Raw genomic sequence first — 25,741 nt, forward strand, 5'->3', positions numbered from 1 at the left:
TTACTCATTCATTTGAAGGTGTTCACTTTACTATTTGCAAAGTGGCAATTATGTGCACTTTGCTTAACTGCTTCTTTCTGAAAAACTGGATCAAACTGGGACTCTCATTCTATAAGTTTTGAGAGCTGCATTCATTGAAAGAAAACTTTTAAAGTTACTTGTCTAACAATAGCAATCACCTGGTTTTATTAAAAACTTGCCTAGAGGCCAATATACAAGAACAAGGAGAATGACCATTAATGAATTATGTTTGAGAGAAGAATGTTCCTTTATAACTAAGTTATTCTTGGATAGGGGTTACAATGAAGCATTTTTAAAGAATATTGAAGAAGAAATAATAATTAAGAGAAATACATTTCCTCCCATTTTAAAACATCCCTTTGTTAGTGGGAAGGCTATTTCTGGGAAGGATAACAGCACTGAGAGAAGGCTGGTTTGTAGTTTAGAAATGACAGTGGATAGTCAGGAAATATGTACCATTATTCAAAATAACTGAAACATTTTACAAGGGAATAAGACATTATTTAATGTAGTTGCAAGTTCACCTAGTTTGTATACAAGAGTAATGTTAATTTAAAAACTTTGTTACAGCATGACAACACTAAAATTATTCCCAGTAATTTCTTTAGCCAGAAATAAAATGGGATGTTTAAGTGTGGTCTATGGAACGTGTGTTGTTACATTTTAGAAAGCTCCTATTTGTTATTGGACAACCTACCTTATACTATAACTATTACTAGGATGTTTAATTGTAAAAGTAGGGGGCTTAGTTACATCTGTGTTTGTGCTGGTTGTTCTGCTTTTTATGTTGGGATGACTACCTCGAGGACTTATGAACATATAAGGGAACATTTATATTGTATTAAAAAGAAGGACTCTAACAATGTCTTATACAAGAACACTTTACATTGTCAGAGATATAAAAAAAAAATCTTCTTCTCCGTCATAAAACAGGGGTATTTTGATCTCGGGGTGGGGTGGGGGGTTAAAAATTATTTAAAACAAAAAGAAGCATTCTGGCAGATAAAACTATGTGCTGATAGGTTACCTGGATTGAATGATATGGTTAATATTAAGTGTTTTTTTAAAAACAGGAGGGTTTATATTAACTATAACTGAATGTTTTTATGTGCTGAATGTTTTATGTAATTTAAAGAATGAATTTGAGTGTTACTTTAACTTAATTATTGCCATGTTAAATAGTAGGGTAGTTGTGACTGGTTAAACATTTGTATAAATTCTGGTTGATGTTGGAGATGTTCATTCTGAAGTAGTCTTGATGAAAGCGGTAATAAAGATTTTATACACGAATTCCAGTTTGTTAATTTGTTGGTTTCCCAGCTGTCTACTGGTCTTTATAATTTTTTTTTCTTGAGTAGATCTAGCAAGTCAGCCAACTTCCTCACTCGATCAGAGAGGCTGAGTCCAGCTACTCTGACAAGGATCCTCATTTCTGTTAGTTTTATCAGTAATTCGGTCATTTTGGTCACTGATTAATGCTCACATATCCACAGCTAAGTATAAAGAAACGACGACTGGTAAAGTAAACAGCTTCATTCTACCACTAAGCGCTTATTTCTTCACAGTCTGGTACAAGGCCAGCAGTTCTCTATCTATTCTCTAGTCAATATTCCAATCTCCTCATTTTTCAATTCTTGAGCAAGACGCAAAAATACTCCCCCCCCACCTGGGTAACTGATCACCCTCATCTGCAGAGGGTTAAAAAGAAGATCCTTTCCTCTTTCTGCATTGAGGCACACTGCTCTATTTCGAAAGCTGATCCTCTCCCATTTATTTCATTGCTTCTAGCATCAATAACCTTCAAATTTCTGCACCTACCGGTTATTTTAGTCACAGTATAGATATAAGCATGCAAATTCTTGGCTTTTCAATAAGTTTTCTAGTACCATTGGACTATTTGATTATGTATGTATATAACAGAGCAGCCACTGTTATGCTACAAAAGAGATCTGCACATCCTATTTTGTACTTTTTCAATACAAAATATCTGTTGGTGCGTGAGTGTGCGTGAGTGTGCGTGAGTGTGCGTGAGTGTGTGTGTGTGTGTGTGTGTGTGTGTGTGTGTGTGTGTGTGTGTGTGTGTGTGTGTGTGTGTGAGTGTGTGTGTGTGAGTGTGTGTGTGTGAGTGTGTGTGTGTGAGTGTGTGTGTGTGAGTGTGTGTGTGTGAGTGTGTGTGTGTGAGTGTGTGTGTGTGAGTGTGTGTGTATGTGTAACAACTCTTGACACTTTATGTGCTTTTTGTCCCCGAGGCCTGCTGACTTATCAGATCTGCTCTTTATCCATCACAGGGCGAGAAACAACAGAGAGGGATCATCCAGGCAGCAATCAAAGCAGCTGAAGGTCTTTCCATTCTCTCCCCAACCCTAACGTGCACTTATTAAAATGTTAAGGAGGGGACATGCAATGAGCCAACTGTGTAAGGCATATCTTCACTTCCACAAGAGTCTCTCCAAGCAGCCCCGTCCCTCCTCGCATAGTATGAACTGCAGTTTGTCTAGTCTCCACCAAGGAGATCACATTATGTGCCTCTGGATGCAAGTCAACTCCACCTTGCTACCTAGGAGAGGCGAGCAAGGCCACACCGCTTCACTCCTCACTCGCCCTACATGGCTTCTTCAGCAATAGGGTCACTAATCGAATCCCAGTCTCCTAGCTCTCCATTGGAGCTCCATCTGTCTGCACCAAACTTCTTTACTGAAACAGATGCCTCCAGGAAGTGAAAAAAAAAATCATCTTCATCATAACCCTGAATGCAATACTAATACCTCTGTACTCAAAGTTATTTTCAAATGTGTAGTTTTCACAATGGTTTGATGACTTCCATACCCACAATTTTCTGTCTCACAGCCAGTGCCTTCCTCCAAAAGTGCAATCTGAGAGCTCATTGTATGACAAAGCAATCAAACACCATCCTGTCACTCATGTCATCACTATTCCGTCTCTCTTCATTGTCAGAATACAAAGTCCTGGCAGATGCTAAGAGGATAAATCCTCACCACAGAATTTATGGGTATCCATATGCCTGCCTAATCTGGACTTAAAATCAGACAGTCTAGATGATTCCACAGATGACTCCTCAGCTTTGTAAATTTAATAGGAAATTACCTAATTCTAGTCTAGTTTTAAAGGACTCGGCATCCTAGCTAGAGCATTTGTCTCTTCAATTTGTAGTAGAGTTTAGCTGGACCCTCAAAAAGATATGTGCAGTACATGAACCTGCCATAGAAAAGCTCATTTCAAAGTTTGACTATTTGGTATTACTCAAATCCTGTATTCTTCTAATAAGGCTCACATTATTTTCTTATAATAGCAGAATACATTATTGTATGCAAGTAAATGTAAAAAGTAAGCGATACAACCAGTTAAACACAAATGGGAAAGTACACCCTGTTAAGAATTGAACCATAATTATAGATGCTAGAGTACATTCAGTGATACAGTATTGACCCTTAGGATTTCTATCTGCAGAAGTATGATGGACAGAACTTCCAAAGCTCTTCTACCTTTCCTCTCCAGGGCCAGCAGATTCCCTCTAATAAGGATGTCAGTATGCTGGTGATACAAAGTAGTTAGATAAAGCAAAGAACATCCTGACATCATCGTGGGAGGGAATATGCAATGATGTCAGGATGTTGGTGGTATAAAGTGGTCAGATGAAGCCATATTCAGATAATTCTTGCCCTAGCAGGTACAATTTGCTCACTAGTGCCACAGCATACCCCACCTGGGGATGACCCATTTCAGGTGGAAGACTACAACCAGAATAACCCTAAAAACTCTCTCTCCTGGCTGCTACCCAATCCTGTTAAGCAGGGTGATGAATGTACTGGTAGAAATGAAACGTGTAAATGGGCTACATGAGGTATAAACCCCAACCCAGTGGTATCCCAGACAGAGCGTCAGAAGAAGGTACTGGTACAACAATATTAAATATATTGAAAAATCTACCACTGTAGGTTTCTAGCACAACTGTATTATGTTCTTCGTAATTCACATTGTAGTACTGACCTTTGGGATGGCTCTCCCAGAGATGACGGACCACAGGGTCGCTGGCCTCTTGGGGGGGCAGGGCTCATAAGGCATTGTAGTATGGCGGTGGCCTTGGAAATACTAGCCAAGTTGTAATGTTTTGCAAAAGGTGTGCAAACAGGGCAAGGTAGCTGCTTTCAAGATGGTCAGGGTAGTAATGCCTCTCAGGAAGGCTATGGTGGTAGCTGCGGTGCTAGAAAGGTTTCACTAGACCTGGGACAGACGAACCATGGTGAGTATATAAATATAAAAAGCAATGCAATGAGCTATCCATTTTGAAATGGTGCATTTGTTGACTGGTCTTCAATGACTGCCCTTGGCAATGGTAATACAAAAGTGGTCAGATTTCCTATTGTGCTTTGTCCTTTCTGGGTAAAATTTCAATTGTTCTATGCACATTTAAGAAATGTAAAGTTCTTTCGACCCAATTTTGATGGCATGGAAAAAATACAAGAAGCCATTTACCCTGGTTCAAGGATGACTCTGTAGCCACTACAGGCATAAAAGATGGATTCAGTGTGAAGTGGACCTACTCTTATGGAAGAACAGTAAGGCCTCCTACACATGACAGCCTAAAATTTGCCTAGCTGTGGTCAAGGCTACCAGCACGGTAACATTCCAAACCAAAAAGTTTACTGGCATGGAAATAGCTGGCTCGAACAGCACAAATTGCAGGTTCTTTGGTGGAGAAATTTCCCTTTTGACTGGTCTTAAAATTAGTCCTACCCTTAATGAATTTGGAGAAAAGAGGGCCAATAGGTAGACATATAAAAATAGAGGCATACACTTTTGGACAGGCATAAGAAAGTGCTATTTTGTATAAGTCTAACACACAGATGAGGATGAGAGTAAGTCTGGGTCCTGTCCTCTGTTATGGCACAAATAAGAGAACAGTTTACCCTTTGTTATGCAAGATTTCCTTGTGCTGAGTTTTCCTGCATCTCCAAAAATCAGAAGTGCGCCTTCAGAGAACATGTGCCTGCAAGGGATGAGTGATGCACCATCCACACCATTAGCCTTAGTGTCCATAGGGTGGGGTGAATCACAGATGCCTTGTTACAGTCAATAGGCCCACAGTGACAGCAGGAGTGGTTCTTCACTTTCTAGGCATAGCAGGAAGGAGAAACCATGCTGCCTGGACAAAACAGTGCTACCAGTAACATTCTTGTCCTGACTTCCCTTGCATATTGCAATACCATGGGGATCAAGGTAATACCAAGGAAAGCATATGAAAGCAGACCTGTCCAGAGTACAGGAAAGGTATCTACTGCCAATGTTTCTAGTGTTGGTATCCTGCTGCAATATTTGCTCAGTTTTATGCTTTCTGGAGAAGCAAAAATGTCTACTTGCACACCCGACTTATGGGCAAAGTCCAGAACCATGCAACTGTTTAACATACATTTGCTGAAGTCCACTTGTGTTCTACTCAAGTGGTCTGCTAAATCATTCTACTGGGATAGGATATACAGCCCTCACGGTTAGACCCAATTCTGGACAGAACTCCCACACACCTGCATTATATGTAAGCATGTGTCTCCTCCTTACCTGTTGAGAGACCAAATTACTGCAAGTACAACCTGTCTGTGAATGTACTATTTCCAACTGCCTGAAAGGTTTAGAGGCTTTGATGGTCAGTATCACTACAATATTTATTTTATAAATAGTAGCGATGTCAGAGATGACATGTACCAAGTAGTAAAAATAATATCAAAAAACAGGCACTAGTGCGAAGAACAAGTATAGTGTTAACGTTCCAAAGTTAATGTTTGTTCAAGCAGCCAAGTCCAAATGCTGTTTATGCAAGTTCGTTTATTAATTAAATAAAATAGCAAGTAAAACAAGGATAAGCGCTTTCGCCAAAGTTAGCTTCTTCAGATCCTACAGACAATGAATCAAAGCAGCATATTTTATAATCAACGTAATTCAACATAATGAAATAATTGTAGCAATTAGATGGGTTAATTAAAAGCAATTAAAATTCAGTCACATGGACTGAAAAGACAGTTTTATATCACATAAATGCAAACAAAATGTATATTTAAATGCAAATAAAATATATATACACTAGAACATCCTCATACAGAATTTTTGATTCTTTGAGATGTTTATGATGTATTAATATTTTAAGATATGGATTAAAATAATTGATGAAATTGTAATGTATATAAATATAAATATGAATAAATAGCCTTCATGAACAACATCAAATAAATGTGAATATTTATACATGTAAAATATATGCAATGTATATATGTTTATAAATGTAAAATTATATAATATAATGTATGTATGTATGTGAATCTGTATGTATGTGAAATTGGTGAATAAATAGATGATTAAATAAATAAATAAATAGTATATTGTGTTATGGATTATAAATATAAATATGATATGTATGTATAATAATGTTGTATAAAAAATAAACTGTCTTTTCAGTCCATGTGACTGAATTTTAATTGCTTTTAATTAACCCATCTAATTGCTACAATTATTTCATTATGTTGAATTACGTTGATTATAAAATATGCTGCTTTGATTCATTGTCTGTAGGATCTGAAGAAGCTAACTTTGGCGAAAGCGCTTATCCGTGTTTTACTTGCTATTTAATTAATAAACGAACTTGCATAAACAGCATTTGGACTTGGCTGCTTGAACAAACATTAACTTTGGAACGTTAACACTATACTCGTTCTTCGCACTAGTGCCTGTTTTTTGATATTATTTTTACTACTTGGTACATGTGCATTTATCTGTTGGACTGACATCGCTACTATTTATTACTTATCTAATTTGCCAGCCCAACTTGAGGAACGAGGTATTCTATTCGGAAATCTTTAACTAAGACAGGATGACAGATATAGAACTTGCCTACAAGCCAAGAGGTGAATACCGAGGCGTAGACAACGTTACGATCACGCAGAAGCCCAGAAGTGAACACCGGGGCAAGGAAGCGCTTCCGGAAATATTTAAACGGAACTTCAATTCCATCATGGTTCTTGGAGGACAATACTGCTGCGAATGATAGCGATAAACCTATGGTCGACATGGAGAGACTAAATAGAATACTCAGTGACATCGAAAAGGATTTTTATAAACTTAAACGTTTGCAGATTCAACAAATACACTTTGAATTCTGCTTACAAAACAATATAATACCACGTGGATTACGAGTTTTTTCAATGCCCAGACAAGGGCAGGAATATCCCGAATTGTTGACATTATGGCAGCGTATCAATATTGATACTAGCCGTAAGTACCTACAATTATTAATTGACTTTTTTCTACCTCAAGAAAAAATATTAATAGACGATATAAATGTTAAACAAACAGAACTTTTTGACAATTTTACAGAAAATGTTGTTAATGCATTGTTTGAAAATATGTTGGATTGTGTATCAGCATATGAACATAAATTGTTCCAACAGAAGAAATCAAAAGTATCTAGAGATTTTAGAGATTTTAAAAATGGTAATGTCTTTACTTGGCCTAGGTATGCTCCCAACACTAACAATGTTGTTAGAAATGGACCAACAGTTGAACATGTTAATGAAAGGCCTTCTACTACTAACTCTAATACAGATAGTAGTTACAATGTTATGCATGACCATGTTGAATCTAATAAAAGTACTAACAATAATGTACAGAAGTATGATGAAATTAATGTAATTATTTCAAATAATTCATCGAATATGAATGTTAGTGAAATTAACAAAAGCACTGTCAATATAACTGATTTAACTGAAAAATCTGGAAGTAACAGCTATTTAACAGCTATTCCAGATGGACATACAACACCATGTAATGAATCAGATAATATTTGCAATGATTCATCAGATGTCATACATTTAACACACACAAGTGATACTACCAACCAAAATCTATATCCAAAAGTTAGTATCACTAATGCTAACACCAATAGCAAGGCGCCATTAACACCAGTAGTAAGACCAAAGATAAGAGAAAATATTAACACTATGGAAACAGCAACTGGATTGTCCTTCCCTTTAGCTATACGTCAAGACAGAGGGCCAAGGAGGGCCCGATCAATGAGCAGGGGGAGGCAGAAAAGAAAGATATCAGGGGAAGCTCCTCAACCCACTACCCTGAAGAAAATGTGGAACAACAACCACTAGGGTTAATTTTTAATTTATCTAGTTTTGAACTAACAAGTGATGATGTGGAACTTCTAAACAAAGGCTTGAATTTTATACCACATACTAATAGTGGGATCATTGATACAATTACAGATCTAAAAATCTTCTGTCGCAATATAATGTTGAAGCATATGTTCAGTTCAAAAGATGAAGCCACGATACATAATACAAGCACCAATAGTAATAATAGACCGTTCGATTTTAAAAATTTAAGTGACTTCATACCAGTTAACCATCCTTTAGTTGAAGCATATTTTAAAGTCACTGAAGACGAGCTTCACAAGTTTTTCAATAATAAAAAACATTATGAAAAAAGAAACAAGAGAAGATCTGATAATTTAAATTTTAAAGAAAGAACTAGTTTAAATAAATTAAAAAATGAATCAAATATTTCAATCAGACCGGCAGACAAAGGATCTGGAATAGTGATTCTAGACAGTGAACATTATATACAGAAAATGAAATTTATGCTTCAGGACAAATTTTATGTTATGGAAAATATTGAATCTGTGAGCAAAAAGTGTATTGATATATATAATATTTTATCAGACATCTACAAAAGCGGCCTAATTAACAAAAATTTATACGAATATCTATACATACAAACACCCACCATTCCAATTATTCAGGGCCTACCGAAAATTCATAAAAATCCTTTTGACCCACCAATGAGACCAATAGTCTCAGGAAGAGGGTGGGTGACTGAACACTTATCAGTTTTTATTGAAAAACACCTAAGATGTATCTTAGACACTAATTCGCATGTGTTGCGTGATTCAAAGCAATTCTTAACAGATTTATATGATAATTTGAAGGATTGTACATCTATAGAAAACTTAATACTGGTTACTTTAGATGTACAATCACTTTTCACAGTAATTCCTAATGCATTAGGAATGACTTTTGTTAGTTCTTATCTGAAGAATCATAGTGAATACTCTGACACTTTAATTGATTTAATAACACACTTTTTAGAAATAGTCTTGGAAAACAATGTGTTCATGTTTGAAAATTATATTTATAGGCAATGTGATGGCGCAGCTATGGGCACTCCTTGTGCCAATAGCTACGCCAACATGTTTCTGGCCCATTGGGAAGAAGCAGTGCTCTTCCAGGATATGTTATTTAAATCTAACGTACAATTTTATAGGCGCTTTGTAGATGATTTATTTATTTTATGGGATGGCACTTTGAGTGATTTACAAAATTTTATTACGGTTGTTAATAACATGAACAACTGTTTAAAATTTACAGCAAAATGGAATATAAATAAGATTGACTTCCTGGACCTTTTTATTGAAAAATTACCATGCGGAGCAATTAATACAGGCATTTACAGGAAAAACTGTCATCGGAACATGCTTTTATTCAGGACTAGTATGCACCCAACATATGTTTTTAAAAACATTATGAAGGGGCAGGCCCTACGAATGTCAAGGATGAACGCAACTGAAATTGGTCTAGAAAGTGATTTAAATAATTTGAAAAATAATTTATTAGAAAGAGGATATAGGTCCAATGAAATAGTAGAACACTTAGAGATAACAGCAGATACACGTGCAAATAAAGGTGCCCCTTACTTTGGACCAGGTATCATAAAAGGTAATACTAGCACTATAATTTCACATAAAGTTAAATTCTCCACTTTTTTTACCAGGGACAATAATGAAATTAAATACATTATTAATAAGTATTGGGATATTTTAATGACTGATGATGGAATTAAGGATATAGTAGGGGACAAGCCATCGTTCCTATATAGGAACAAAAGAAACCTTAAAAGGCTATTATGCTATAACAAGGGCAGGAAAGATATACCATCAGAAGGGAACACTAGACCATGTGGACACTGTAATTTTTGTTCATTAATTAATACTGATTCTACTTTTATACATCCAGATTTGAACAAAGAATTTCACTTTACTGCAGATGCTAATTGTATGACCTGCCATGTGGTGTACTTAGCAGTATGTAATTCATGCTCTTCATTCTACGTAGGCAAAACTAATCGTTGCCTATGGGACAGGATGAGAGAGCATTGTTACAACATTAGAAAGAAAAATCTTAACAATGCTTTAGCTAAGCACATAGGACAAGTAGGGGACTCCCACACATTTACATTCAGAGTTTTAGAAGTAATAACACCTAATGAGAGGGGAGGGAATATAAGGTGCCATACAGAAGGAAGGGAGAGTGGTTGGATTATTCAACTCAGAGCAGACAAAGGAAATGGTTTAAATGAAAGAGCATCAATAAAGCCTTATCTCAAACAACGTAGGCACATTAAATAAGAATATATATAGTTGTTGTTTTTAGACAACTATATTGCCCTTCACCATACACATGTCCTTTATAACAACAGTATCTCATCACAGAATCATACACAATACATGTATATCCCATATCACAGTTAACTTTTTTTATATGCATACATCCACCCATCATATTCTATTATACTTATACATTTATACATTCATTTTCACCATTTTACACACAACAAGCATTAATAATTATATTCATTCATTTCCACCCATTTTTAATATTTTAACATAATTTTATTACTAATATTGCTCCTACACATTTATAAATAATTTCATATTTTGCTCACAAAATTTTTTATACAACATTATTATACATACATATATTTATATTTATATTTATAATCCATAACACAATATACTATTTATTTATTTAATCATCTATTTATTCACCAATTTCACATACATGCAGATTCACATACATACATACATTATATTATATAATTTTACATTTATAAACATATATACATTGCATATATTTTACATGTATAAATATTCACATTTATTTGATGTTCATGAAGGCTATTTATTCATATTTATATTTATATACATTACAATTTCATCAATTATTTTAATCCATATCTTAAAATATTAATACATCATAAACATCTCAAAGAATCAAAAATTCTGTATGAGGATGTTCTAGTGTATATATATTTTATTTGCATTTAAATATACATTTTGTTTGCATTTATGTGATATAAAACTGTCTTTTCAGTCCATGTGACTGAATTTTAATTGCTTTTAATTAACCCATCTAATTGCTACAATTATTTCATTATGTTGAATTACGTTGATTATAAAATATGCTGCTTTGATTCATTGTCTGTAGGATCTGAAGAAGCTAACTTTGGCGAAAGCGCTTATCCGTGTTTTACTTGCTATTTTATTTAATTAATAAACGAACTTGCATAAACAGCATTTGGACTTGGCTGCTTGAACAAACATTAACTTTGGAACGTTAACACTATACTTGTTCTTCGCACTAGTGCCTGTTTTTTGATAATATTTATTTTATGTTGATATTTTTTCTGAACATTCTGTTCCCACACTCTCAAATCCACCAAGTCCCCCCCCCATGAAGACTACGTCTTAAGAAATCCATTATGAGGTTCTTAGGATTTGGCTTAATCTTGAAAGGTACACCACAGTCAAAGAAGACAATCTGCCATTACAAAGGGTACTCGTGGAATGGGACATTGCAATAACTAAATAGTACACTGTAGATGTGCAGACTCCTGAAACTCTGGAAGAGATGTTGCCTGAATAAGGCTGTCATCCATAGAAGGGCAGATGTGGGTAACCTTTGTTCACAAAAAGCTCATAGATGCCCTTTGGAAAAACAATTACTGTAACCAGGCACTTGGGGAAATGCCTGTCCACCTTAGCTATGGGGATATTTAGATAAGTGCCCTTTAGAGACCATATCAACATATAAGCCTGTGAAAGGAGCAAAGCCACAAGGCTCTGCAGACACAGCATTTTGAACTTTAGAACTCTCAAACCGGTCCAAAATGGGCCTACGATTGCCTTCTCTTCTTGGAAATAGAAACAATGTTAAGTAGAACCCAGTCCCTTTTTCTATTTGTGGAACTTTCTCAATGACTCACTGAGATAGTAAATCTTCTAAATGTGGAGATGTAACTGTGCTCTTTGGGAACAGGAGAAATGCCTAGAAATACCGATTTCTTCTGAAAGAGTAACTTGTAACCAGGTTTTACTGCATGGGAGTAGGGTTACCACCTGTCCCTACTTTGCGAGGGACAGTCCCTCTTTGGGAAGTTGTGTCCTGCATAAAAATTGAAAAAATGGCAAATGTCCCGAGATATTAGGACAAATATATTTCCAATATTTAATGTAATAGTTGCATAAAACAGTTATTCTATTTTCTGAAACACCTAAATGTTACAAGAAACAGAATAAGCAACTAAAATGCTACAAGAATAAGCATTTATTTAGGCAAACAAAGTGAAGTTTTGTCCTTTGTACTGGCCGTGGGTATGTTTTGCCTTGCAAAATCTGACATTTGTACAAAAAATGTCTCACTTTGGGCTTCTGAAAAGGTGGCAACCCTACATGGAAGATCCATCTGTTATATATGATGGCCTCCTACTGTTTCACAAAAAAAAAACATTCTGCTTTCATATCCTTATGGCAGGTGGAAATGTTTGGTAGGGCAAGAAGAGGAAAGACTGAGAGATGGGGTGGGGTTTTGAGGGAGAAGAGAGTGGCAAACTTTGGTGAGTCATAGCTGCTCCCTCTGACTGACATGGCTCAAACGCCCTCCAGGCTTCCTTCTGTGGTCACGCTTGCCCATTGTTTTCTATAGCAGTCCTTCCTTTACTTTTTAGGTTTTGTTTTCTTTTGCTTAGGACAGAAAGGTCACAACCTTCACTAGGATTTTCTAGCATACCTTAGAGCTGGGAAATAAAAAAGATGTCCAACTAACTGCATAGCTCCCACTTTTCCTTTAGCTTCTTAAACAAATCCTCAGCTGGGCATCCAAACAGAAGCTTGTTATCCAATGGGGTACACCAAAGAGCTCTGCTTTCAAAAGTTCTGGTGCAGGTAGTGTCCAGAGGCTGACATGCTTCCTTAGCACAAACCCAGTATCAGCATTTGTGTGTAGTATTGCATTGCAAACATGAGCAAACCACTAAAATAGAAAAATGTTCCACAAACATGGAACCAGCCTAGTCCCTTTTGACATCACTGCAAGTTCATCCTGATGTTACTCCATTCCCAGATTAATTTTACTGTAACCACAGAAGCCACTTAACTATGAAACTCTTGTCTAGCACTGTCAACTGCTTTCAGAGATTATTTTTTCCTGATGTTCACAGCAAACTATATAAATCTAAAATGAAAAACTAGTCCAGTGGCTTCCACTTTTTAGTTATTACTTTCTTTGTCAACAACAAATTTCTCCTACTTTGTCTAATTACCCACTGCAGAGGGACCTGTCAAAACAAAGGCTGGGTAAAAATGTGCTCTCCTTCGCCAGAAGTCCAACAGCAATGTTTAATGTTGTAACTGACATACCTCAAAATTTTAGAGATACTCAAAAATATGTAACCATGTCCCCAGACCACCCACATGCATCTGACACATATGCTACATTTTACTAACTATAAAGAAATATTTACAAAGATGCTTCCAGTTGAAAATATGCCATTTCTGAGAAAGTAGCAAATTTTGGGGCATGATATTCTCTACTTACTTTAAGTAAATGACCTATTCAAACTCCTAATCCAATCTTTCTCTTAACTTACCCCAACACGTTCCCTTCATGTATTTATAAAAATCTCAGTAAGATGGCAGGAGGAAGGAACAAAAATCAGCTAACCTGAACTCAACAAAATAAGGGGGGACACCAGTGATAAAAGAAACTCAAGCCATGACCACAGGGTGAAGCCTCTTCCCATACAGCCTTTTGGGACTTGTTAAATGGAGCCCTGATTCAGGAAGTCCAGAATAATGGGAACGAGCTGAGGAAGCTGGTTGTGAGGAGGTTGTGGCATGCCTTTCAGGTTGGAATACTTACCCAGGACATGGCATAACCATCCTTGAAGACGGGCAGAACCCATATGCCTGTGGTAATTGTTTCCCACTAGGCTGGGGAGAGTGATAGTCTTTTGGAAAGAAGAGTGAGGAGACTGAGGGTAAGGAAGGTTGTGTTGTGAAAGTGGTCACAGATTTTTATTTCCCCAGGGAGGCCTCCCAGATGGAGGTCTCCTATGAGATTTGTCAGAGTACCTTCACCTAGGAGTTTGTCTGGGTTTTTGGTTTGTCCTAGGATCCCTTCTGAGGAAGGATGTAAATTTAGCTGGGTAGTTTCTGTGTTATCTAGGAACAGAGGAAAGTATAATCTGCCTGACGTATTTCATAGTTTTGCATTGGTTTTAGAAAGTTTTGAGCAGAGCAGACTGGCAGCCTGATGACCAAACAAAAGATCTTTGTTGGGGTGGACTAAAAATTTTGACTTGAAGTCCTCAGGAATAGGCTGGCTTGTGTAGCTATGCATAACTGAGGACAACAGACCCAGTAGATGTAGTCCTACATGAGGCATCCGCAATATCATAGTTGCACTTAATGGTGTGACTGGCTATTTGAGTGGCCTGAGAAAGTAGATTCTGCATTTGTTTTGCTTCTGCAGTTTGATGGTCTACCATAACCTTGCTCAAGGACTGAAGTAAAGAAATCAAATATTTTGTCATTTGAGACTGATGGCTAACTGCCCTAAAGCCAATGTAGAAGTATATACCTTCTTATCCCACTTATCCATAGCCTTACTATCCTTGACTATAGGTAAACCATTAGCACTGGGGAGGAGCTTAGATGGTATGTCTGAAGAAAGACACTGCAAAAAGTCAGGCACAAGATTCTTATACAAGTATATATGATAATCAAGTACCTTATTAAACCTGTCTGGTCTTTTTGGAACTGGTGGTTAAAAGTCAGGTGCTGAACAGGGGGACTGGAAGGCATCCAGGAAAGCCTCAAGTACAGGAGGGATTGGGAAAGGAGCAGAAATGCCCATTTTCAAGAGACTGTAGTACCATTTCTGCAGGTCAAAAACTTTTGTAGATTGCCATTCAAAATGTTTCATCATATTTTGGACAGTTTCTCCAAAGGAAGCTTCCTCAAAAGGGGAGTATGGAGAAAGAGAATCCTTTTCATACAAAGAAATTTGTCCAGGTGAGTGTAACCGAGAGGAATAATCTAAAAAATGGTCTGAATTGTAATCCTGTTCTTCCTAAGAAGATACAGCAGTAGGCATTTGAGATAAATGAAGGAGGTTTGAGAGCCATGACAGCTTTAAACAAGCCTTGAGGGAGAATTCAATCCAATCATTTTCTCTAGCTGCTGTCAAATATTTTTTTTTTCTTTTTTGGTGTAACATTTGCCTAGAATGATGTGGAGGTTCAAAACCCTGCCAAACCTCTATTAAAGTACCTAGCATCTCCTTCCTAATATTTGAGGGACTCTGTGAAGGCCCTCGGAAATGGTTAGTAGCAGTTCATCTGAAATACGCAGGGCCTCAAAAGCCATACCATCCTCAGATGGGGTCTCAGTAGCAGGCAACTGAGAAGTAGCCTGACATACTGCAGGTTCTGTAACCTCAGCAAGTAAATCCGAAACAGACTATAACTCAGTTCCTAGTCTCAAGCTTTTTCTTGGACAGCAGAGGGACATCTGGAGGTGCAAATTTTGCCATCTTGGACTGGGCCAAGAATTTAAAATGCTGAGTATCCAAAAAGATGTTGAGAGAGGAAAGTTTCAACTCAAGGGTTTGGGAACAAATGACTAACAAATGGAGCAGGACTTGTGATTGTGTTTCGGGCCTAGACAGAAAAGACATTTCGTGTGTAAGTCCTTGTATGAAATCTACGACCACACTCACACTTATCCCTCCTAGGTGACATCTAACAAATATGAACAAAGATACCGTAAGCAAAAAGGCACAGGAGGGGTTCCTCAATGGGGCACTTATCTGAGTAAGTGACGCAATTGTGAAGCAAACTGTAGAACACACTTACTCAGCCTATTGCTAAAAACCCCAGCATTCATGAGTTTAAAACCCTCCTTAAAGAACATCTTAGGTAGGTACTAGGCTATCTGCCCAAGGGCATTTATAAGCCTAGCCAGAGTGTGTCAGCTTTCGCCGCCCCATTGATTAATTAACTGAGCCTCTGTCAAGAAGAGCCAATGAAGTTATCCCAGGGGTGTATTTTCTGTTACCCATCCACTCGTCAAGGTTTCTCTCGAAGAGTGTTAGTGAGGGGCTCTGCCTAATGTCGTTAGGAATTTTGTTCCAAAGCATGGGGGAGTCTCTGTGACAGGAATCTATCCCTCCAGCATGTTCTATTTATTGTTGTGGCGAGGTTTAGCTCACTAGACCGAGTGGCTCGCAGTGACTTGGATTTCTTTAGGTGGAGCATGTCCATCAATTCTGAGTTGGACATGGCTTTGAAAGTCAGGCAGAGATCACCTCTGAGTAAGCTATATGCCACTGAGTACAGCTGGAGTTTTTCCAGCCGGGCTGCATAGGACATATGTTTGAGACCAGTAATCCTCTTGGTGAGGTACTTTTGTGGTCTTTCCAGCTGTTGGAAGTGTCTTGTGAGGTACATCCCAAATGGGGCATTATACTCTAGGATGGGTCTGATGAGTGACGAGTAGAGGGGCACTATAACCTCTATTTCTAGATGCGAACCCTTTAGTAATTAGATGGGCTACATAGAAGGATTTCCTAACCACTTTGGCAATATGATTGTCAAAGGAGAGATTACTATCTACCTGGGTCCCCAGATCTCTTATTACCTCTTCTGTATTAAGGGGGCTGCCACCTATGTGGTAATTCATGGGTGTTTTGTTTTTCCCAAACGGGATGACTATGCATTTTTTGGCATTTAGCTTGAGACCATGACTTTGACACCAGGTGTCCGTTTCAGTAAGGCCCTTTTGGAGAATGTCCGTGTCAGCCGGAGAGTCAATTACGGCTCCCAGTCTGCAATCTAGCAAAACAGTGTCTCTGCACCTGCCATACTCCTAGTTAAGATACCTACTACTCCCTTACATTACCCTAAACTAGCTCATTCTCAAGCTACAACTATTAACTGCTGAAGGCTATCTTGATTCTACACTCAGTTTCAGTTAGCAATATATACTCGTATACTGCTTTGTCTTTAACTGTTATGTACATTGCATTTCACTATCGTGCTATTATTGTATCACATTGTTCTCACTATTAACTCATGTGGCTAGTTTTTATCACTAACTGTGCCATTTTTTTGTTAAATTTGTTTATCTGTTAGTTATTTGCTAATTATTGTTATATAACTAATTTCTTTACCGACTTGCTTTGTACATTGTTGATTAATACATGTTCAATTTGATTGTTTAATACTTTCTCTATTTGTATGTGTGGAGCTTTTCTCCCCGGGCCTCCGGTGAAAATGGGCCTCATGCCCAGTCAGACATTACCCGGTAAACAAACAAAATAAAATAAATGATTGTACCAATGACCAAATGGAAATCAGTCTCACAGATGCAAAACCTGCATTCAGGCTAGTGGTGAGACAGTCTGAGGTACACACTCTTACATCCATCTATACACCCTTATGCTTATGAGTCGCGGTCAGTCATACATTGGATGTACGACCTTGGGAAGGTAAAGCAGTGGCACCCTGGATGGATTTCAGTGGTGCCAACCAATAAGTCAGGAATACTGCAACACTGATTTCTGTTGGGACATCACACTTTTCCATGTCAATAACCTCAAACCGGTCTGATGAGTTGGTTCAAACTGAAGTGGTGCTAGTTTTTCAAGCTCAAAGGTATGATCTCCCAGGTTGAAGTCACCGGTTTTCTAGGTGGACAGAAATATAAAACTCTTTTCAAGAACTGCTCAACTTGAGGACAGGTAGAAGACTGGGGTCCAAGGGCAGTCAAGCAGAAACGGTCAAAAGATTAATCTTAACAGAAGAGTATGAAAGGCTAAATGAGAACTCCTCTCACAAGTAAAAAGCAAGAAGAACAAGCATCTAGGCTTAACATGGGTCCTTGTTCTTAAAACAGGATCAACTACAAAATCACTTACTATTTAAATGTGTAAGAGCTCCTAGTAGCAGTTTTTTAGCTTCCTTTATAACCTGCTACGTTTCCTCAGAAAATAAAAGTTAACTGAAGTGTTGTCAATCTGGGATGTATCAAAACAACCCTGTCTTATGTAAGTAAATCCGGTCTGTGCGAAAGCTTATGGTATTTGCTCCTGGCCAACTTTAAAAGAGAGGACCTCTGTAGCCTGAGCCTAAATGGGGTCATCATCATCTTTGGAGTTGTTCTAGATCTTTAGGAGAAACCTGCGCAAAGCATACAGAAACATTCCCATCCATGGGACTGAGGAGGCATCTGTCTTGTGTATTATTTGCATGGTGACAGTGATTTAACCTCAATCAGGCCTTTCTTTGTGGCCAAGTAGCCACAGAGTTACTTTTAGGGTGGAGGGTGGGCAAATCCTTCCACACAAGGATGGCAGAATGGCAGAAGGGGTGCCCATGCAAAATACTTTCCAAGTGGTTTCGACAACCTGAAGCATTAACTTTTTTTTTGTTGTTCTAGCTGAAGCTACAAGTAATTGAAGCTTGGAGAAAAAAGAAAGTATCAGGTTTAATTACTTGCAATTATGACAAGCAACCCTCCCAAGATGTACTGGTGTGTAAACGACAATGTCATTTTTATAAAGTTGCTATGCTTTATTCTTCTCCAACACAGACATACCAACACAGACCTACTACTCCCTAAATCCAAAATCACCCATCCCTAGTCATAGCTATGTACAATCCCTAAACAGTGTCACTTGTCCAAGTGGACTATGTACACAGCGGTAACTCAAAAGCATGATCCCCAGGATGCAACTGTTTAATACAGTAAAAACTTGCATGTCTAAGCCTACAGCTCTCAACTCTAACCTAGAAATACAGAAGTTCAGTAAATGGAATAGTAATCCATTTATTTATTACCATAACCAGCTAAGGGGATTAGTCCTACTAGACTTTGTCAGCCAGAATAAAGGCCATTAGGGAATCATAAACAATACACCTAGAAAAGTAATACAGTACAGCAGAAATCTCATGCATGTGGCACATTAACAAGAATCGAAGATAAATGTTTGAAAAAATATATAGCAGGAATACTGCAGCCTGCTACATCAAATGCAGGACACCTAAAAGCAACAAAAATACAAGACAGCAACAAACATTAAATAATAATTATAATAAGCAACATAACTAGCATTTTTTTGCAGGGTGAAAAGACCTTCTGTGTCAACATAGCCTCGTTACAGTTGCACATCATCAGAAAAATGGTGAACACTGACTGTAACACAACGTTAACTGAAACACTGCTGCCACTCCACATTTGCAGCATTTTTTTTCTAGGAAATACTTTTCAGTCAAACTGCAACTGCAGTTCAAAACAAACAAAAACAAAACTCCCAGCTCCACATCACTGCCATTCTATGAAGTATAAGCAAAACCAACATGGGACACACAACTCCACAAATAATAACAATAACAGTAGATGCAGTTACAGACCATCAAAGATAACACTTGGATATAACCACATACTCTTGTTATACTATTAATAAAATGTCATTGTGCCAACAGATGAGTGGACCGACGGGTTAAAAACTGCACGAAAACAAAGAAACCAACAGAAAATGTTTACATATCACATGCTTTAACAACTTCTAACAGAAGCACAGGGGTGGGTGGAGGGGACAGCCACCCCGGGCTCAAGGTATTAGGGGCACTATCTGTAGATCATCCCCCATCCTCCAATTATTGTTCCTCACAAAAACATGAGGGCAAGCAGTACAGCATGAGGGTGCCAGGACCTGATGTTCCTCCTTAAGGGAAAAAAAAAAAAAAAAGGAAAAGGAGAGCCAGATTGGACTTTTTTGTCCTCAGGTACAGCATGAGGGTGTTAGGACCTGATGCTCCCCCATTCTATTTTAACAAAAAGTGTGTCACATCGGAGAGCTCACTTTTTTTATTCTCAGCCCAGCATCAAGGAGCGCCAGATCAGAGTGTCATTTTACGCCAAAACAGCCAGATACAGCTCTGCTTATAAAACACCACTGGATATAGTTGTCTTTAAGCATTTGAAAAGTGCCCTTGTGATGTAAAAACTTGTGTGTTTATCGTTACTTTGTGTGCATCTCCGCAGGCGTGCGAGTGGTTTATGTGCACACAGACAGGTGCGTCTGTGATGAGGAATGGGATCCAGTGCTGCTCTTCCTCCTTGCCCAAATTTTTTTTTTTTTTTTTTTTTTTTAAACACACATTTTTTTTGGGAGGGGGAGGTGCTCCAGAGCAATACACAGTGGACTTCCCTTGAGATTTCTACACAGTGGGGGTCATTTGACAGTATCTACAGGGAGAGGCGGACTCATTATTTGTTTCAGATATGAAATATGGGTCTTCTGACTCTTACCAAAAGACAAAACAGGGAGGGGGATTCCCCATCACCAAACAGCTCCAGAGAGGATACTCTCACACATGGCTGATCTGCACAGGATTGAGCAAACAATTGGCAAGCAACAGAAAGACAGCGTTGTCTCACAAGAGCAATCATGCCAATGGTCGTGCAGGGGGCTTTAGAAACTAACTGATGCTAGAGTTGGCATCAGGCCATGCTAACAAAGAATCCAGAACAGTGGACCCTGGCATAGGACATTTTGTTGGGATCATTCTCATTCTGTGTTACTGAGCACTGCTGGATGCAGAGAAATGTTTAGAGAGAGAGCAGTCTTTTATTCCAAGAACTCCTACCACATGCTGTGGGCAGGGCACTCTCTGGGCTCAGGCAAGTTACAAACAAATGTAAGCCATTTAACCAGGGAGGTAGCTACCAGAGGTGCAGCTCTCCTAAGCTGTCATCATCAGCTAAAACAGAAGTGAACCTGAGCCTTCACTTGTTGGTGTGGAGGCCACCAAACATACAGAATGAGAAGCCATATCAAGGAAAAGAAAAGACTTGCCTCTAAGACTCTGCCTCCACTGTCTGGCCTCCAAATAAGTGGCCTTTAATGCTGCTCCAGCAATGTCATGGGAGTGTCTGCAGGACCTGTCAGCAAATTCATGCACTGAACACTTTCAATTACTATCATGCTCCAGGATCTTTAGGTGATGAGGCAGACTAGATGGCACTGCATCATGCCAAACTCCTCTCCCAAACAGCAAAAACAGTGACTGTACAGGTCTTTGCTCATAATTCAGTGGCAATATGACCACAAAGAAGGTTTGGTGTGCTTCAGTCATCCAACTTGGGAACATTTCAATGACTAACATCAGGCCAAGGATCTGAAATGTGTGAATGATAGGAAAGAAATGACAGGCTCAAGGGTTAGGCACACTCTAGTGCAGCACACAAACTGTGAATGGCACTAAAATAAATAACTGCAGGACCTACACAGAAAAACAGCTGAAATGGTAAGGAGGGAATGCTAATTTTAAATGAAAAACCCTTGACAAACAACCACGATGACTCAGACTACTGGGTTTCTTTCTGTCCCACAAGTGATCTAGGTTTAAGTAATACACCTAAACCAGAAAAGAAGAAGTGCTCTAGAATTCATCTTTATACTCTTGGGAAGAGGATGTAGGTTTCACTGCTGCATCCCTGCTTCCTAGCATAAGGCAGGGGCCAGGAGTCAACAAGTTAGGCAATAATTACATGAAATGTGACAGTTGCTCTAAGGTGAATAAAGGGCGGCCACGGTGGTGCAGCGGTTAGCATTGCTGCCTCACAGCAAGAGGTTCTCCGGTTCGATCCTCAGCTGGGGTGCCTTCTGTGCGGAGTCTGCATGTCCTCCCTGTGGTCGCATGGGTTTCCTCCGGGTGCTCCGTTTTCCTCCCACATCCCAAAGACATGCTGTAGGTGGATTGGACACACTAAATTGGCCCTAGGTGTGAGTGTGTGCATGTGTGTGCCTTCTGTGGAAGGTTGGGCGCCGGGCTGGCAATTCGACACTGTAAAACTCCACTGCCAATCATGAGCGGACGGTGATCCGCTTGGCGACCCCTAACCGGGAAAAAGCCGAAAGAAGAAGAAGAAGAAGCAGCTCTAAGGTGAATGAAATACGTATGCAGCAGTGTCTGCATGTAGTCAGAAGGGGAATCTGCAGTCACACACAAGTGACAGGGTGGACAAAACAAAAAGAAAAAATCCTTACAATTATATATAAAAGCTTCAAGTTCCATCCCAACCAGCTGTCATCCTCACCCCACCTCTAGCAATAAGGTTACATGTAATGGGACAACTAAGCACATAATGGGCAAAATAAGGGGAACTACAGCCACATGTACACATATATACAGCATTCACTGTCCACTACTCAATTTATCCTAAACAGGGTTTCAAGGGTTGCATGGAAGTGCCACAGAATTAATCCTCCACAGGCTGAAAGCCCATCACTGGGCAAGCAATCATACTTGGTCACACACTGCATGCCTGGCTAATATGTTGAGACACCAATTCACCTAGCAACATTTTTTTGGGAAGGGAGAGTAAACTCAAAACACCCAGCAAAAACCCATTTGGAAACAAGGAACTAAAATCTAGAAAAACTTAACAGACTAGTACCTTTTAAGAATTCATGCTGTACAGAACATAAAGGGCAATCACAATAACTTCTACAATGAAAGCTTCTTTCCCTTTTAGAAAACAGATTAAGAAAGAAAAATACATGATTACAGGAAATTAAACTGTTGTGAACACAACTTATGACTAAAACAATGTTAAATGAAATGATTACTGGCAGGCCTGAACAGAGGAATGCTTTACCCTTCAAGGAATTGCCTGACTACATAGCTGCAAAGAAACATTACACCTTCATTTTTTTTAAATCAGTTTTTTCACCTCACTGTCTACCAACAATCAGCCCTCTCATGACTCTACTGGCGACTGGCCCCTCTGTTCCAAAAGGGTGGCAGGAGGTTACAGGAGGCCAACATGCAGGCAGCCATCACAGTTTTTTTAACCCTATCATCACCTGGTCCTTTCAGCAGCTGACATACACCCTGCAATGCCTGCCCTTCGACATGTGCTTCCATGCATATGCAGACTTTACCTACAATACCACATGCTGTTCAGTAAGGACTATATGCTCAGTCCTTGCACAAGGTCCTGCACCCTGATCTGGATAAGAAAGAGTGCCTTTTAATATTTGTAATCACTGCCCTCCCCACAAGGCAGGCGAAGCAGGCAGTGGTGACTTCACTGCCATCCCCTCAAAACCATTTTCGCCTGCAAATAAGGTCACTTGTCAAATCAAAACTGCAGTCATGGCTTCATCTGTGTGTCACACAGACTGACATTACACCTTCATTCTGATATCTAGAGCAATGAATGTTACAGAAGGAGATAAAATTCGAAAGAACAGTGCAAGTGTGGGTCGCACAGGAAAGACAGCTGGTGACGTCTGCCAAAGGACAATACAACTGCTTTTAACACTGGTGAGACTCTGAAAATAAGCTCAGGCTCTTACAGTTTAAGAAACAGCATCTCAGAATGAAACAATACTTTTGTGGCACTGATTTCTGTAACACTGCCAGCTACAAAAGACAACATAACCACACTATTTGCATGTACCATGGCACATGTCCAGTCTGTATTAACTACACTTTGACACATTGATGTTCCCAAAAATAATTCTGCTATTAGAGTCACATCTCCTTCAATGAGTGCCATTCTATGAAAACAACCTGCTGAACCCATTTTAAGTGGACTTCTAATTTTTTTTTTCTTCCCAAGGAGAAAGCACTCCTGGTAGTGTACCATGTGGGAAGGAACACCCTCAACTCCCCCCCCCCCTTCCCCTAGGACGTATCCTCCTCAGATCTTGCACAAAAGAGGAGAAAAGCAAAAACGTAAAGAACATGACATCTACTGACACCCTCTCATTTACCTATAGATCATGTATAACTGCATACACAGAACTGTGGGCAAGACAGCACAATAAGCCATTATAACCACAAAGTAAAGTGCATCAGAGAAGAATTAATTCAGAATTGTTTAGCTGGTACTAGGCTACAGTATTAAAAGCAGAACACCCTCCCCTCTACCTGGGAAAGGTTAGGTGTAAAATTAAATGAAAGCAGCTATACAGTGCAGCCATGAGTCCCTGACAACATTTTAAAGTAGGAGTTCTGAAGAGAAACAAAGTGAAAAATAAAAATTAAAGAAGTTGTGATTTACTTATTCCCAGAATCTACCTTAAAATGAAGCTTCAACACACCTAACAGATAGAAATAAGTTACGGCTGTACTTGGGCTCCAGATTTAATACACATACCAAAAATCAATTTAAGTCTTTCCACAATTGCAAAATAATTTTTATGTGCCAAAGAGCTATTAAAAAATGACAAGGATTAATGAATGAAACAAAATCTACAGACCTGATGGGGTGTGAGCTGAGCTCCTGTATTCACGTCCACCAACTGGAAAAACAATGCAAAGTTTTGGTGGCTATCTGCTGTGAAGGTTCCCTTGGCCTTTGAAGGAAAGTTCACCCTGCAGAAAAAAATATGCACACCTTTTAATAATAATACAATAGCCCACATGCAGACAGGGAACTATGAAAGTATGAACTTCAGATAAAAATCACAGAAGTCTTTGAAGTGACTCTGACATACAAGATGAAATGCAGCACCAGCCTCCTATACAAATAGACAGAGGCAGACACTATACTACTTTCATTTTCTAAACAGACCACTCCAATCTTCCAAATTTACATAAACTTTATTTTAAACTTCAGCCCCATATTAACTCAAGCAGAAACCACCAAAACATTTAGCTGCCAGCTGTCTTCCATGACTTAACCCCACAGTACACACCCTGGGACAGCAGGAAGAACATCATGTTTCCCATTGCTAGGTCCCAGCCTTACAGTATCAATATAGTTGGCCAGCTCCCGGGGAATAGAGGGGGTAATGCCCTGAAAACAGCTCAAGCAACCAAATTTATGTCAGAAGTTCAGGTGCCCGACAGACCTGGCAATGGAGAAGCTCCAGTTTCTCAATATCACAAAGGAGGGGAGGCAAAACAAATGCACTGCCCGGGTGAGCAGTTGATGGGTTCACCAAGTTACTACCCAGTGGTGGCCTTCAATTTAGCTATTCAGAAGGACATACTTCTATGAGGAATGCACTATGGATCTACACTGTGATAAGCACTTACCCCCACCAAAGGGCAGGGTTAAGCCAGGATGTCAGCAACAACATAAAGAATCCTCACAGATGCCTAAACAATGCTCTTCTATACACAGCACTCTCCCTGATCCCAGGTGAAACTCTTGACTTGAACAAATGGGCCATGTCTGACAGGGAAGGGAAGTGCTTTGGTCAGCAAACACTGGAACAAAAGCCACATAAAAAAAATACTACTAGTGGATGACTTGCAATGGTTTAAGAGACTATTCTGCTTGTTGGGGATGTCTTTCACTTACACTCCTCTGCTTTTCTATATTAAAGATGAAGTTTAAACACGTGAAACAAACTTTCCTTTTCAAGTAAAAGTGTTCACATGCATCTTTATGCATGTGATGTACGTGAACACAGTTCTGTGTGAAAATAAAAGTTTACTTTTACTGCATTTAAAAAAATAACTGCATTTAAAGTTTGCTTCTGAACACCGAGGTCTAGAAGTACACACC

At 38.8% G+C, this 25,741-nt stretch overlaps 1 protein-coding gene across 2 annotated transcripts in view; it reads right to left on the minus strand.

Annotated features, from left to right (window-relative positions):
* Positions 1-25,741, minus strand: part of RPN2 (ribophorin II) — a gene marked incomplete in the record, with an annotated part of 690,715 nt that overhangs the window by 353,014 nt on the left and 311,960 nt on the right. For both annotated transcript variants that reach the window (XM_044090218.1, XM_044090217.1), the window contains 1 exon segment: positions 24,486-24,600. In XM_044090218.1, the coding sequence (XP_043946153.1) occupies positions 24,486-24,600 (115 nt within the window).

The sequence above is a fragment of the Protopterus annectens genome, chromosome 12.part0, assembly GCF_019279795.1.
Source record: "Protopterus annectens isolate FY-2018-M chromosome 12.part0, PAN1.0, whole genome shotgun sequence".
Lineage (NCBI taxonomy): Eukaryota > Metazoa > Chordata > Ceratodontiformes > Protopteridae > Protopterus > Protopterus annectens.